This window comes from Malurus melanocephalus, unplaced genomic scaffold (genome assembly GCF_030028575.1).
Source record: "Malurus melanocephalus ecotype Western Australia unplaced genomic scaffold, MMel_1.1 scaffold_149, whole genome shotgun sequence".
Classification (NCBI taxonomy): domain Eukaryota; kingdom Metazoa; phylum Chordata; class Aves; order Passeriformes; family Maluridae; genus Malurus; species Malurus melanocephalus.
The window spans coordinates 1196892-1213992 of record NW_026623381.1 but is presented as its reverse complement, the minus strand read 5'-3'; the positions used below and the strand labels follow the sequence as shown (position 1 = coordinate 1213992).

Sequence of the window (17101 nt, the reverse complement as noted above, 5' to 3'; positions counted from 1 at the left end):
AATGGGATGGAAACTGCATCTGCCAGTATTTTGAGAAGCACTGTTTGGTTCTGTGACTACTCCTTTGTCCATCTCTAGAGAGGTTTTTCTAGAAGGTATATGCTACATGAGAGAAGAACGAAGTTACTAAATAGATTTAACACCCATCAACATTTCTTCCACTGTATGAGATTTCCTGACAAGAAATTAGTATTACTATTCTTTCCTTCCAGTAAGAATTTGCTTCACTATTTTATTAATTTAGGTTTTTATTCTATGCTGAACTTGGTTAAACTCTGTGTTAGCCAGCTTAAGCCAAAGTCTAAGCTTTTGTCCACGTAACTCACAACAGCCATTAATCATTTCACTAAATGTCTTGTCTTATTCATTCTGTCATTACTGGTAAAATGGATACTCAGAAAAAAAAAATCTGCCATCAGATTCTCTACCTCCCAATTAAAATAAATTATCTTTCACTTAATAACGTGACCTTGACTCTCAGTTCATCGTAGTTCATATATTCTGAGTTCTCATGTCTTTTTCTAACCAGTCTGAAGGACATAAACCTAAAAAGGAGTATTTCTGCAGGCTTGTGGAGGTAGAYAGATACAATGAAAATATGGCTGAATATATGGAAAGACTTCACAAAATCTTCATTAATCATGACACAGTTTCAGCAGGAGTGGGGGAAATGCTCCYRCAGAAGTYCCTTTGAAGGAGGGTGGAGGAAGCKCTCCAGAACACACAAAAGAGCTCRGGGTTCCAGGCAGGCTTTGCTCACCTTGTTTATCTCTATTGTCCCCAGCTCTCAGCACCTCTCCTCATATCAGCCATGCACAAGGCAACGCTGGAGCAGGGAAAAGAGAGGAAGGGAAGGAAATTGCTGTGTTTGTTGAAAGCCAGCAGGTCCCGGAGGGTGGTTTGTCAGAGCCTCCTGCATCCCCTCTCTGCCAGAGCCTGCTCGGTGCCTTTGAGCCTGTCACCTTCCAAAGGGGCACCACGCTGCTCCCAGGAACAGCCAGTGTCTTGCTTCTTCTTTCATCTGTCATGTCAAGACAGGCTGSAGACTGCTGGGGGCCTGCTCTGCTAAGCCTTGCCAAACCAATTTAAACCAAATTTATCCTAACTTCRCTCCGTGCAGTGGTAATTCTTAGTCCTGTCTTTTGAGCTGGGCTTATTGCACAAAAACGATCAAGGACACGCATTCAGGTATTTCAGTGTTTAGCTCCTTCTGCTCTCTGTGGCTCAATTCCAGTCTCATTTCCTGGGCAGTTTTCCTCCTACTGAGCAGTGGCCTACAAAATCATTTTCAATAGGCTGCTTGCAGAATGCATAATTATTCAACTAGAAACTGTGATAGCTGATACGTATCAGGTAGTTCTTYCATAATTTATCTCTCATAAACACATAAAAATATTGTGAGCCTGGGAGAYGGGATTGCACCTCCCAGAAACCTGAAATAATGGACAGTGACACACATTTGGTAACAGCCAAACCATGCCTTACCTACAGAGCTGTCCCAGCATTCGGTGCACTCAAAGGAAACACCTTATGCTGCTGTGGGATTTTGGTCACTTTTTTATCCACACTGGTTTAATCACTATTTCCATATTTGCTGAAAAGCTGTACCTACTCATGAGCAATTTTAAATATTCTATGTTATTTCAGAGACATCATACTTCCATGCCTGATCTACACAGAGTTATATTTCAATGATCTTTTAATTAAATTCCCCCACTTTTTTTGTAGAGGAACACTTTCACGGGACCATTTTCTCGAAAGTTTTGAATATATTTGCTCTGAAATCAGCTACAGCTAAAAACTTCTGGCTTCTCCAAGCTGGCACCTTGGAGAGACGAGCAATCAAGTTTGAAGAAATTTAMTTTTGGGTTCTAAGAATTAGGAATGCTTAGATTTAGCCTGTTCAGATAAATACCCACAAAAGGCTGGTCTTTTATAGATACACAAAACTGGAACAGTTCCTGTTTGTTCCCTCATAGTGGTTTTCCCTTGAATAAATTGGAACACTGACCATGCATAGTTAAGGATGCCTTGGGTTTTTTCTTTCTTCTGTTTTATTCTTAAAAAGCACAGGGACATGATACAACTCTGGAGCAGTTTTAAGTCATTAAGTATTATGCAAACACCTTAACTGCAATTTAGTGTAGCATTAAGAGCACACCCATCCCACAAACCCACAATTACCACAGTTGTTTCAACTTCTTATTTTATCCAGTTAACAGGAAAAGTGAAACATGCAATAGCTCATCATTAGACTTCACTATAGGAAAACCTGAAGATGCTTCCTATTAACATTATAATAACTAGAGATGAGGGAATAATTTGCAATGATTTATCTAAAAATGTAGCCTCTTTTTCTGTTCATGGAATATTTATTGGTAGCTCGTGGTTCTTCAATTTACTGAGTATTCAAAAACATTTGACTTCTTTTTGGAGTATTTTTACACGCAGAATGATCAGATTTTGCTTTGAACACTCAGTATTTAAAATTCACTACCTGAGCTGTGCTCATTAGTAAGTGRCCAGGTATGTGTGGGTGAATGATTGCCTGTCCAACTTGAAAAATTGAGTTTCAGAGAATAATCATGGATTTTAAATATGCCTTCTATGGTTTCTTGTGCCAGGAAAACTCAAATGCTTCAATGAGCGAACACAAAAGAGGTGAAAGCTTGGCTAAAGATGAGTAAGTAAAATATGTGAACAAACATTTGCAGAGCTTTTTGCAGCATTTGCCCAGGTCTAGTGRCATTGGCCTAGTGACCCCAAAGTGCCCGACCTCTGGCTCTGGGGTTAATGCAGCCACAGTAACCTTAGAAGTGAGAAACAACATTAAACTGTGTTATATGATCTTCACACCAGACCTTCCAAACACACAGCCTGAGCTCCTGCTTTTCCTCTCCTCCATTTATTAAATTGCTTTGGCCAAGACTACAACTTTTAAATTGCCCTGGTTATATCAAAACTCACGCAAGCAGCTCTTGCTCTGCTCCTGAATAAACATCCCAAGCTAGAAGAACCAAGGAGTTCCCCTCTAGTTCAAGGAGTTACATTTGAAGAAACAAATTCACATAAAAGAATAAAATTATTTAGTGAAAAGCTCCTTCTAGGGTCTAAAAATCAAACCCAAAGGCAAACTGCACAGTGCTGAACCACCACCAGCCTCTGCTCTGCGGGCCCTCCTYACTACCTGATTAGCCTTGACATTTTTGACTTTCATCTTCCACACCATCCATCTTTTTAAATCAAATAAGCCCAAAAGGACACCCTTGAAAGTGCATCTGTATAGTCTGAAATATGTTAATAATTACAGTAATTAAACCAAAGGGAATTTTTGTTTTAAATTCTCCCCCTCCAAGTATAAATTTATGAACCTATCAAAACAATCTTCAATAATTAGAACTAAGATTTCAAAGTACATATTCTCAGTAAGAATAACTCTCTATCACCCCAGCCAAATGCAAACATTTTTGCCAGTGAGTTCAGGGAGTTCAATGAACTCTTTCCTCTCAGATCTTGAAGTATGGTCCTTGAGGCATCTCCAAACTTCATTCACCAATTCAGTGTGATCAACACTTGCCTATTTTAGCCTAATTTTCTAAGGAAAAAAACCCTAATCTGTATATCACACTGTCTGCCATCTCAGTAAATTACCAATCTGTGGGCCAATTCCAATTCTATACTGGATTTAGCAGGGATATAGAATTCTCACAGATAGGAAATTGCTTCAATTTTAATGAAAATAGGTGATAAAGGTCAAAACATAAACTCAAACTAGTGGACTTATGAGAGAGAGTCACAAAACCCSAGATGCCTTCTATTCTATTGCTCATGGAATGCCTTGACTTTGGAAAAAGTAGTCAGCCAAAAGGGCAGGAATCTCTGTATTCAACATAACCTTTCAACATACTTTTCCAATCTAAAGGTCAATAATTTTTAATAATAAGACAATTGATTACATTACTGATTAACTAATCCTGGGAGTCATGACAGCTGGAAAAAATGCTCTTTGGACCAGCTATTTTGAACATCAATTAGGATGCYCACAATAAGGCATGAATAGATTTAAAAACCTGACTGGAGAAGCTCAGGTAGCCAGAATTGGGTAAAACTGAACAATCTGAGTCAGCTGCTCCTGCCTCAGCTTGAGAGCTTCCAGGGCTGTCAGGAACTGACTGGATTGTCATCTTCCTTTTGAGTTAATGCACCAAGTAAGTTATTTGTGTCATGCTACAGAGAAATCAAGCACGCACAACTAAGTAGCACTGTCAGATCAAAAAAAGTTCTTTGTGTACATATTTTCCAGAGCATTTTGTACCAAAGGAGACCTCAGAGATTAATGCTTATTTTATCGAGATTATCAAACATGCCCAGCTAGAAGATGCTGTGTTTAATAATAYAATAATCCATTCTTCAAACTGGGTTGTGCATTCCTGGACTTTTCCTAGTTCTGTTGCTCATTTCAAGGTTAATATTTTCAACACCTCCATTACTTTGCATTGTCTCCCTCTCCTGCCCCCATTCAATGTCCTGACACACCAATGCACAACACAAACAGCAGAGTCTTTACTCTCACCTGCTCAGCCCAGCAGTAGAAATCATGGGAATGCCAYACAATTCCTGTTCTGTGACATGAGAACAACTGTTATGATATTCTCTTACACACCTGATTTTTTTCTTTATATGCCTTTGCTTCYTCTGTCTGCGTTAATGCTTCCTGGAATAACAAAGTCTCCTGAGAGACACGTATGGCATTGAAATGTTTACAAAGCCACATTGCCTGAGGGAAGAAAAAGAAAATACAGGTTGAAATATTTGGAATGAAAATGAAACACTTTTTTTTTTTTTTCAGAAGACTGCAGAAAGACAGGTATTTCCTAGCCATACATTTAAGTATACAGACTATATGTGCAACTTCAAATAGTTTCTGATAAAGATGTACAAGATTCTACACCTTTGAAWAATGGCTTTTTCATCTTCTATACCTTAACACAGAATTTAAAGAAGAAATTCTTCCTACCACACCCTCACCACCATCACCTGMAGTTTCTGAGGTTCAAATACAACTTTGACCTTTGCATTTAAGCAGTGCCAGTGGACATGAGACAACTGACCATGCAAATGGAGCAATTCACAGCAAGGGAACACCACAAATGGGTAATTACTAATTACCCCAGGTTAATCAGTCCTGCTAAAAGGCTGGGAAAACAAGGCAGGCACAATTCTACTGCATTCCAGCAMTATCATTACCTGAGTTAGTTTTCACAGACCTCACCTGAAAATACCTATTTAAMCTGTAGTGTAATACACACGTGTATCCCTCAGAAATACCACCCTTCAGTTTGTCTGGGGCTCATCTATCACTTGGATAAATCTGAAGATGATTTTCCCAGAATAAAATTTCCCCAAATGCTGAATTCAGAAGGTGAGTGGGAAGTGTTACAAACACCAAGGGTAAGGTACTTACAACTGTAGTTTTCCCAGAAGCAGGTGGACCAAGGACACAAATTTTTGGAGCTATGAAACAAGGATATGCAAATGTCAAAATGCAGAACAGCAAAAATCCCAACCAGTTTCCCACTGTTGTATTGAGTAATATCAATGTTGTCACCATGAAAAAATTATTGCAACTGGAAAGCTGCCTGAGTGGAGACTTTGGGATTGGGAAAATTGGGATTTCCACTGGGAAAAAAAGTAAATCTGTGCCAGCTGGGTCCTCCTTTAATCTCCATGGTCAATGAGATTAACACTCTGATGAACTATGCCACTTGGARAGATATATGAGATATGTATATCTCAATCCATTTAAACACATGRATAGTTCAGTGGGTGAACCATAAGTGACAAACACTTCCTTACCTGAGTTTGACTTTTATTCCCAAAACACTGATTTAGAACTAACATATCTTGTGATGAAAAATTATTTCACTTTTTAGTTTCACCTAAATAGGTTGTGTCATGGTTCAGAGAAGATCTAGATACTGAAAAATGAAGCACTCTCTCACTACAYTTTTTGACAGCCGCCTTCAATTTCTCTAGTCACCATTAAAAGTAATTTTCCCCATTTCTGTTTCTTGTATTTCTCTGCTGCATGTCCCTCTCGTTTCTCTGAGGGGGAAAGGTGCAAAAAATGCATCCCAGTTCTGAGGAATTCTTAATCCAATGCATACAGACAACACAATAGGCATTACTGCCATAAGCTTTATTGGGAATGAATTAGAGGCAAGACAAACAAGAGAAAATGGAGTCACTCTTAGGAAAGTATTTGGAACTTTTTCCATAAATACACCTTGGGCTGCAATCCCTTGAACTGTCATTTTATATTAACAGCTTTGATGTTTTTCCCCCTATACCACAGGGAAACAAAAACCCAAACCACATCAGMGTCTGTGCAGGAGGGACTGGTTAGTATTTACTGGGAATAACACAGGTCAAAGCAGAGGAGGGATCCACTCACCCAAAAACCTCTTCAGTTCTCGATAACCAAGGGAGATCRTGTCTGATGCTAACAGACAGGCAAGGATGTGAAATGTATTTTTATGAGGCCTTCCATGCACTTAACAGTTATTGGGCAGGTGCAATTTTTAAACATACATGAAACCCAAATTACGGATTCATCTTTACAAAGTTATCTGACTTGGAAGGTTTAAGAACGACTYCCCCCTTATTGGTTCTTGCAAGTGCAACAGAACTAGTACACAATGTAGAAAAATACTTTAAAAGGATACATCAGCTGTTTTTATCACCTAATTTCTTTCAAATGTAATGTGATTAAATCCTAGGGTTTTTTTTTTAAATCTAACACCTTGAAACTCCAGCCCGGTACTTAGGAATTATTTATAAACAGCGTCATAAAAGAGTGCTTGGGTGCCAACACTAATCAACTTCTTCAAACCACTTCAAAGAAAATCAAAAAACCTTTCCATCCACAGATCCTTTTGAGGTTTAACTAGGAGCATGATTTAAAATTCACAAGAAAGCCCTTAGGTATTGAAGCTTTAATACACAGCTTTCTTGGACAAACGTTTGATAAAAAACGAAACATACCATTATATACACCATCTCATGCTTTAATATTGCCCAGGGCTACTGTAAATGCTCACTTTGTACTAAATCTGGTTTTCTCTCTGCTTAGTGGCTGGCAGCAGATGGGGCAGTGTAATTCACTGATTTACTCATTTGCACACTTGTAAGACTCCTCTAAAGCGTTCTCCCCAAACATATGACACAGGGGCACAACCAGGACACCACTGGATGTCACGTTTAACCCCTCCAGTCAACAAATAGTCACTGTTTAATACTGCAGCTCTGAACCAGCAGCTAAATGAAGTCAGGAAATTCTGGGAAGTGCCTTTTTCTTCAGCTACAAATTACATCTAATTCTGTATTTAGTCTTGATGAGACTTTACTCATCCACRTAAAGTAAGTTTTAACATTCAACAGTGATTTTAGCAATAACAAAATTAATCCTGGAATAACACAAAAGAACAGCTGGGACTCACTGAGTCCCACTTAAATCCAAAAGATTCTATGATAAATATTAATACAACAAAATTTGCTTAACTTGTAGGAGAAATCCTTTGTCAAAGAGGAGAAGCACATGGTACATGCTGAACATTCTTGCAGAACTTTTTTACATTCCTTCAGAGGTTTGAGTGTAAAGGAGGAACTCACAGAAATGCCACTTGGATCCTGAAAGCTTTTTTCATTAGCACAAACCAAGATGCTGTGTAGAAAACTTGCATCTTTGAATATGAAAGAATTATCARTCTTCATGTGGCCCTTTCAGGTTTTGAGAAGGAACACATGAAAGAAYAATAGTACAGAGCCCTAAGCACAAACATTTTGCCACACATTTGACCTATGAGATTTTCGAGGCAGTTTTAAGCTATAATTATTAGACTTGTTTATATTTTTAAAAGTACTTTAGATCCTATTATTAATTAAAAAGGTTTTCTAACTTCACACCTGGGACAGATGCAATGCCTCTTTTCCRCACATTTCTGTTTGAAATTTTCTCTAGGGCTAAAACTGTCTAGCAAGGCAAGATCATGAAAATTCATCACTTTACTGATGGCTCTAATAAGGTTTTTTTTTTCCTAAATAGTCAGCACCTTCCACCATGATCAAAAAATAAAATCAACTATGCTACATGTTTCTGTTATGTTATTTTCCATATAATTTATTCTTWAAACAACATTTAGGCTTTAATTTTMATTGGAGTTCCTCTCYTTCCTTAACAGGGTTTTCCAGACCAAAAGCAGACAGCATTTTTCCCCTTGACAAACATCTGCTGTAGTTCTGTYTCTAACCTCCAAGTACTGAAGTCATGAGATGGAAACATTCCTAATTCTGTTAGAATAATACTGTGGAGCTTCAGCACAAATGTTAGCCCAATGTGAAGAAATTTTATCAGCATTCTATCAAACTGCAGGAAATTCTTCCACATATTTTCCAAGAATCTATAAACCAGATTGATTATTCATGCTGCCTGCATCAAAAAAGGCTGGACACAATTTGCAGGGTTTGATTTTTTTTCTTTAACATATTTAGCAGCATTTCAATCAACGAGATCGCAGCACCTCCAGTGATAATGATTTCATTGATGCTGCAGCAGAACTTTCATAATGGTTTACTCTGGTTTTAAAGAAACATCAAAGCTCCATGACACCAGCTCTCCCTGACAGCTCATGCAGAACAAAAATTACAGTTCACTTGTGCATATCCAAATATAATCTGCCTAAGGGTGAACAGTTTGTAAATCAAATAATTTGATTGAGGGTACATGCTTTTATTGTGCAGAATACAGACTTCCTATTCAATTTACCAGGTTTTGTTACACAGAGGAGCAGACACACTCACTGTTCCTTCAGCTGAGATGCCACTGAGCAGTGGAACTCATTAACAGCAGCGAGTAACAAACTAATCAAAAAGCAGAGGATCTGCCAGCCCAGGTAGAATAGGAACCCAAATTTACACCTGACAAAAGGAGTAATTAGCGAGCTTAAAGACAACAGGAAATATCAGATGGGGCACAGAACGCATTAATAATTGATACACCAGAACTCTTTGTTATTCCCTTAGAGGGTTTCATTGTTATAACTGTTAAAGTGCATTTTTTATTAGATTACCCACTAAAAAAAAAAGAAATTAAAAGCATCTTGCCTATAACTATTCCAAAATGCTCACTTTTTTTTTTTTGGTTCCCTCCCTCCCCAAGACACAGTTTGAAAAGTTTGATCCATTAGCTGCCAACCACAGCGCAGCTGTTTACAAATCAGGAATTGAACTATTTGTGATGTCTCCATTTTCACTTACCATCATCGTTGTTTTGCTTTAAATGGTTTATCATGAACTCAATGGGATCATCTGGCTTATGAATTAATAGCTCTTCAAGCATGTTCTGGAAATAAATAGGACAAAGTCAGAGGAAAGCTTAACACAGCTCCACAGTCATGATTTTTACAGCAATGTTACAATGAAGATCCTAAACAGCTTAAAAATGCTTATTTATTTTCTTTTACAGACAAAATTGAGACTCCAGAATCTATTTTAGATGCTGAAAACCTGAAGCTGGTCAGAAAATTGCCAATAATACCCCTCCCAACCTATTTATTTTGGCTTATTATGGTWCATATGGAAAGGTTTGACTTGAGCAGCCTGGGGTCAATAATGGTTGAAGCAGTACTGACATATAAATTGTACAAGGAGTTTTAAAACCTGAGTTAATTTGAATTTCTGTCTGCAGAGCAAGATGAACCTTCTCCAGCACATTCCCACAAGTTTCTGACTGGCCCAGAGAATTGCAGAAAAGACAAGAGCTAAGGAAAGCACAGACCACCAGCCAAACCCACAGAAACAGCACATTTCACATCTGTACCTGTGCCAGCCTTCCCTCCTGCATGAAAAGGAGTGGGGAGAGGGGAAAAGAAAAAGAAGAAGGCTTAAAGCATTGCCTTGAATGCCTCTTTTGGAGCCCATTTTCCTGTTAAATCCATGAAGTTATCCAGGGCCTCATTCCAGCTCCCACCCACAGCAGTGGGGATCTTGCACTGTGTTCAGGGAGGATTTTGGCTTTACAGGCAAAAAAAAAGCACCACCCTGAGAAATCCATAGATTTCCTAGTAAGACATTTCAGCACAGCCATGAGTTCTGTAATTAAAACTAAACATCAAACAGAACTAATGTTCTAATTTAGATAAGTTGCAGAAATACTCACACTGCAAGAGAGAGACATCTATTTCTAAAAAGCAGTCATAATGCTTTTATATTTGCAAGTAAATTCCATAAAGTCCATATAGTCCATAACATTATGTCCTCACCAATTGAYTGTCTTTTATTAGAGTGGCCTATTTTCCTTTTCTACTTCATCCACTTGATTAGAATAATTAAAACACTCAATTTTGTTTATAAACTGGTTATCRTGCAAGTTCTGATGCTTCACGCTCTGGGTAGCACAGAGCATAAACTATGAAATTTCTATTTYTATTCCAAGTTCATTTAAAAATTATTACTTTCCAACAACATTTATGTAAACTAAGAAATCTGGATTTGGGACTAYACTTATTATCAACTTTAAAAATAACAAACCTAAGAAAATCTTGGCTTATTATAATTCAATAATTCAATTATTATAATTCAGGCTGACAGTGATTGACACTGTCACTGTTTCTTGCCCAAATCCTACCTTCAAGCCCTTAATTGTATTCAGTTCTGCTAAACTTAGTTTAATTTCACATGCATAGTTCTGCTAATCTCTGGGGGAGGTTCATATTTTGGGTGTCATGTAATTTTTACATTTTGTGTTTTGTAAACATTTTTGGAAATTTCAAGCTGCGTTTGTGTCACGATGTTGGTACAACACAATTGAAGCACAAAAAGAAAATAAGACCCTGAGCAAATCCCATAAACATTTTAAATAATACGAGTTCCTGCACCTGCATTCAATGCCTCGTGGCTTGCAAAACACAGTATTGCATTTTTTTTTTTTTTAAATCACAAATATTATGCCACACTAGTCATAATAAACAAAGAAAAAAACCCGATAACCCGATAGCACAAGGAAAATAGAAAAATAAATAAACGTGTGTATATCTCAGTGAGATCTGAACAGGTGAAACTGATTYTGTTTTAACAGAGTTAAGAGTTAGCAGCGCACAGGGAAAGGCTCTCCAGCAAGTTCTCCTATCAGAACAGCATCAGAATATTCACACAAACCTCCCCATGCACGACACAGAGGCTTTTCCGAGCTTAGAGAACAAAACCCACCCTTCTCTRAACCAGGGAAACCAATCTGGCTATGTACTGAAATGACGCTAGAAGAAGTGCAGTTTTCTCCYTTTTGTTTTTGACCCGCACTTCCCCGAGCAGCCACAACAGGAACGCAGAAAGAGGAAGGGTTTTAACCGGGGAATGATCAGCAGGCGGTGACCGGCCCCGGCACAGCGAGGGCAAAACTTTCACCGCGTTTATCCCGCATTTAATTTGTCACTGTCCCCCTTTCTCCCCGTTCTCCTCCTCTCCTCGTCCTGCCTCGCCTTTTACCGACTCCTTTCTTCCGCAAAACAAAAGACACGTATGAACCGCCAGTTAAAACAATTAGCGGAGGAGCCCACGGCCGCGCCCCGCACACGGACTGTCCCCGCACACGGACAGCCGCCCCTCAGTGTCCACAGGAGCCCGCACCGGGCGCTGCCCGTGCCCCTCTCCGCCTCCCCCGTGCCCATTTGGCCACCCCGGCATTGCGGAGGTGCTGGCGCGGGGTCCCGTTCACCTGCAGGAGCTGGAAGAGCCCCCGCTCCTCCGCGTAGGCGCCCGCGGGCGGCGGCCACGGCCGGGCCGCTTCCTCCAGGCCCTCCTCCTCCTCCTCCTCCTCCTCCGCCATGGCGCCCCTAGCAACGGGACGCGTTGCTAACGCGCGTCATCACTGCGCGACGGGAAACGGCCTCGCGCCACTGGGGGGGCGTGGCCACCGCCGCGTTCACTGCAACGAGGAGAGGGGAAACGTCATCGAGCGGCGACGGTTGCCAGGGAAACGGCGGCGCCGTTGCCGCGGCAACGGAGGGGCTGAGGGCCCTTGGTCAGCGCTGTCCCCCGGTCACCCTGCCCAGCCTGGTCACCCCTGTCAGCCCGGCCCCTCCTGCCCCCGCCCGTCCACCGGCCCCCGCCCGTCCACCGGCCCCCGCCCGTCCACCGGCCGGTAGGAGCTGCCGGGGCGGGAGCGGGGCACGAACGGGCTGGGGGGCTCAGGCGGGCGGGGGTTGCGGGGCTGAGGGCGAGGCTTCCCCGAGAGCTTCGGATCTTTCCTCAGGGTCAAAATCAGCGCTCTGAGGAGGGGCAGGTTAAGCATGGTCCCGGCTCCGCCACCGAGCGCTGCGTGCCCGGCCGGCTCCAGTTAACGGGGGAGTTTGGAAGCCGCTGGGRCGATGGTTTTAGAGCGATAAGAGAAGCCATGGCTCCCCGCGGCCCCGCCGCAGCCGCGCGGTTGATGCATTGCCGCATTATCTTTACAATAGACCCACTAGGGTTTATGGCATCTGATTGTCAGTGCTCCCCKCTGGGTTCTCTGCCTCTTTTTGCAGCATCATTACTACCTCATTGACTTACTGCTTGGGGCTCTGGGACTGAAGGGCTTCGACACAATATATCTTCYCTTTTYCCTGMTTTTTAYTTTTTTTYTTTTTTAAGTTTTCCACTAAYRTACWCAATYCCAACTCAGGTGAGACGAAGAATTGCTTAATTCCTAAAAAGCRGCTTCCTTTCTCTCCTTTTTTGCCCCAGATACAGAAATAAGTAAACATGGATGAGGCAGTGGAGACCCTAAGAAAGATAGAGCAGAACTACAAGATCTTCCAGCAGCAGCAGTTTACATTTATCAGAGCACTGGATAACACCCGGCAGGAAGCCCATGACTTGATCAGACCTGTGTCATCCATCATCCAGGTACACAGCATTCAGCACAAAGTGCTCTGCCCATGAGAGCAGGGACAACACAGGGCTGTCATGCACCTGGGGCCAGTTCAGGCCCAAATAAATRTTTTTACTAAGGGAAGATGGACAAAAACTCTCTAAAAACGTTGGTGTGTAACTCAACGTGTGGGGAGAGAAATATCTATGTGAAGGCTTCCCATTATCTCAGAAGGAATCTCATTGCTGAGCAGCACTTTCTGGTTTAGTTTAACACTGCTGAGGCACAGCTAGAAATATAGGGTACAAGAAAACAATCAAACCAAGCCTCCTTCCCCAGCCACACATGGAATCTGTAATCCTTAACTTGTAGGAGCCAGCACGCCTGGCTCTTCCCCCTGGTATTGGTGCTGCTGTRTCTTTCTATAGTGCTTATTAAAAATAATGGCTGTGTTACAGAGGGAGGATGATGGATTGAGGGCTGAAARTCTCAGGTGGGCAAAGGGTTTTCTGGGCTGGTAAGTGAATTGTCTTGGAATTTTTATAACATGGTGTACTTAAAAGTAGAACTTGGACCACCTGGAGACAGAGGAGGGAAGAAAAATCTAAATAAAATCAGAACTGTGGATTTGAGACAGCAGAACTCGGGCACAAAACCCAGATGGATGCCAAAGGCAGAGTGAAAGCCAGGCTGCTGTCAGGATTAGGACACAGAATGAGTGGGTTGTCTTTTCCAAGGGCTGCCTCTCATAAAAGTGTTTTGCTCATTGCATTGAAGAGGATTGTGACAGACATTGCACTGAGCCATTCCTTCCACAAAGAGGCACTGAGATGTTGTGTAACATTATGCTGTTTTTAGAAGCTCTGATATTCCACTGGTACTTCTTGGCAGAGGTGGAAGGGCTGCTTGTGCTGGGGATGAAATCTGGTGGTTAGTGACCTCAGAATTTCATGGCTCCATGACATCCTCTGTGACACAACAAAGGAACTCAGTTGTGGCAAACTGTACTCCTGAGGGGGAGGGTGGGGAAGGGAAAAGACCAAATCACTGGGAAGAACAGGGAGTAATTGGTGCAGCACATGTTGGTGATGCACTGAGCAGAAATTAAACCCCTACCAAAGAAACTTCACTGGTGACAAAAGCAGGAACCCATTTTAGTTCATTGCCATTCTCCTATTTTTAATTTGCTATGGGAGGGCACAAGAAGAAAAGCAACAAAAACAGAAATGTGTGTTGTGTCAGCCTACAGCTGACTCAGCTGCCAGCTCTTTTTGCATGGAAACATAAGACACTACAGAAAAAAAATTATATTGCCATTGAACGTGGCTAAATTTCCAACCCCCAGCAGCTTTATGTGGCAGCATTTTTAGTATGGAGTGATGACTTTTCTCTAGAAGGAGAGGAGAGCACAGGAATGTGGAAAGGTGGGAGTGCACACCACAGTCAGGCAATGGCAACAGCTCTTTAAAGATTTCTACATGGAGTAGGGTACAAAGTCTGGCTTGTGCAGAGCTGGACTGCCCTGGCAAGTTGTTCCTGTAGTCCTGGTCCCTGTCCTGGTCACTCAGGTGTATTAACTCTCTGTTGTTGTGTGGAAAACAACAAGTCCTGTTATCCCACTGGTGRACATCCAGGCTAAATTGATACTCTTCTCAGGACTATTGCTGCCCACAGCAGCAATAAAAAATCCTGCCACTCACAAGGACACAGCACTCAGTGTGGAAGGAGGMATCTGTAGTGGAAATGGACCCTTTAGGGGTAATTTTTTATTTTTCTTACTTGCCTGCTAAGAATTTGGTCAAGAACATTCCATGGTTTTTCAGTCTGCAGAGACTGTATCCATGTTGGAACAGCTACYTCCCYCTTKKCTTKSWRYMWKRYWSMAAGMMMAGGAGGTGTTGGAGTCCAGCTCAGGCTGCCAAACCAGTTWCTCAGAATTTTACATTCTAAAGAGCCTGTAATTTCTTTGGAGAAGATACTTAATCCCTTGGCATAACATTTCCTCATGCAATGCCACCACTCTGAGTAAGAAAACTGCTGAGGGCAAGCAGGGAATAGCATTGCTCTAGCAGGCTAGTCAGGGCAATTTAGGTTAAATGGGTTTAGTTTGCAGCCATGTGCCAGACAAAGGATGCACGATGCAAACACATCACTCCAAACCATTCCCACTTTGGTGGTTGCCCTCACTTCCCACCCTGTTCTGCCCAGGCAGCTGTGGCAGGACAGAGGGAGCAGACAGAAGATCCTGCTTCCACTCAGCCTGCTCCTGCAGAGCTGCCAGCACAGCTGGGGTTTGGCTGTGCTCTCCTACACCTCCAAGGGTGAGGAAGGCTCAGTGTACTGAGGAAGGCTCAGTGTGCTGATGAACAGATCCCTTGCTCCAGCCTTCCTCAGTCAGGAGRAACGACAAACAAACATCCCATGGTGCTCACACCCGAGAGGCACAAGAGAAAACAGCTTCTCCTCATTAACTTGAGCAGCTTTGCAGCATAAKTTCAGTGCAGTTTCACAGCATTTACCCCTGCTTTTCCCCATGTGYAGGTACAGTGCTACAAGGACCACCACTGTTTCAATTCCACAGACAAGCGCATCCTCAACATGTTCATCTCCATCTGCAACGATCTCCGCAACCTCCTCCACCAGCTGGAAGTGTTGCACCCTGGTGACAATGTGGCACAAGGCCTCTTGAACAAGTGCAGAGTGCTCCTTAATGACAGCAATGACCTCACTAACGTCCGAGCCACGTAGGTGCCTCCTCAGCTCAGCTCCTGGGATGACTGTCGGTGCTGGGGACTGACACTGCACAYTCTGGCCTGGCTTCCCCACCAGTTCTGTCACAACACCTTCCTGCCTTTAGGGAGGTCACCCTTTTTACAAGGTGCTCCCCAGGCTACTGTTCCAGCTGCTGGGAAAACGTTGCCAGTGTCCACTCACAAAAAGGGGGCTGGTTTGCTTATCCATCCTTTTTGCTGGTGCATGGCAGGGCCAGTGAGTGCCCTGAGGTTCATGCAGTGCTCAGGCAGGTTATCTGCTCCTTCCTCCTGCTCCTCCTTTGCACACARCTCATTTCTTCAGAACAAGTGTCTGTTTGTCCTCTCCAAGACTTCCAGCTCTATCCCAGGGTGGTTTTTGGCAGGACTCAYTCCTCAACATGCAGCTCTATCCACACCTTTCTGGTTTTGGGAAATAGCTGGCTGTGCAATCCTGCTCTTCCRTGGGGGATCTGAGGGTGGCTCCCAGAGTTGCACTGCTGGGACTCCTCTGCCAATTGTTTCCCTCTGTCCCACAGCTACCCCCATGGTGTTGTGAATTACCTGAGCTTGGATGAAGCAAGGAATCGCTATGGAGGTGTGGTGAGCCTCATCCCTGTTGTTCTAGACACCATGACAGAGTGGATAACCTACACTAAGAGGCACCTGCTGTACACTGTGAGTCGTGGACGTGCCATGTCCAAGAAGGAGACACCCACTTCCCAAACAAAACCTCATGTGCACTGCGCAGCTCGGACCTCCATTAACAAACGTGCTCTACAATTGCAGGAAAAAGATTTCCAGAAATACCTGAGTGAAAATCAACGTCCGCCACAAAAAGCTCCCTGGAGGCCGCCAGGCAAACACCCCTATTAAAGGATCAAAACTCCTGCATCTTCTGCTCAGCACCTTTAATCACCTGGCTGATTAAAGACCATGAAACGAACACTAGAAATCCATTCTGAGTGCACTTTCTGAAGAGTTACCCTGCAGCCAGCCTGGGACAGACACATTTGCTCTCCCTTGCTGATATTTCACTCTCCTCAAAATCATATCCTGACAGAAGTAGCTGTAGCTACAGCTGGTCCCTGGGACCAGCACTGCAGTGGGAGCAGGGAACAGTCAGGAGTCATCAGGTTCTAATTTCTCAGACATGGATCTTGGACAAGCTACTTGAAATAGGATTTTACCTTTTCTCAGTCTCCTTTCTGAGGAACATCCCCTCCCTCGCCACAGCCAGCGGGGTGAAGAACCTGCCTGTTTGAAGGATGTGATGCAGAGCAGCAAAGACCTGGCATTATGGATTCAGACATGTCTTTGAGATTCAGACTTGTCTCTAAAATTCCCTSACCCCCACAGAAATTGTTTGGTTATTTGGACCACAGAATCCCTTTTTACAGGACACTGAGGTCTCTCACACCTGCCACTGGCTACAGAGGCCAGTGTG

General features: G+C 42.6%; 2 protein-coding genes across 2 annotated transcripts in view; one reads left to right on the top strand and one right to left on the bottom strand.

Annotated features, from left to right (window-relative positions):
* Positions 1-11871, bottom strand: part of AK8 (adenylate kinase 8) — a 65925-nt gene extending 54054 nt beyond the window's left edge. Inside the window, exons 1-4 of the mRNA XM_057371575.1 lie at positions 11771-11871; positions 9316-9400; positions 5465-5514; positions 4664-4777 (exon numbers count right to left, since the gene is read on the bottom strand). Of these exons, the coding sequence (XP_057227558.1) occupies positions 4664-4777; positions 5465-5514; positions 9316-9397 (246 nt within the window). The 5' untranslated portion in view covers positions 9398-9400; positions 11771-11871. The remainder of the gene's footprint in view (positions 1-4663; positions 4778-5464; positions 5515-9315; positions 9401-11770) is intronic.
* Positions 11872-12795: 924 nt separating this feature from the next.
* On the top strand, positions 12796-16639 carry SPACA9 (sperm acrosome associated 9). Its single transcript, XM_057371602.1, has 3 exons — positions 12796-12939; positions 15446-15648; positions 16194-16639. The coding sequence occupies exons 1-3, from the start codon at positions 12796-12798 to the stop codon at positions 16528-16530; spliced, it is 684 nt and encodes a 227-aa protein (XP_057227585.1). The 3' UTR covers positions 16531-16639.
* The last annotated feature ends 462 nt before the right edge of the window (positions 16640-17101 follow it).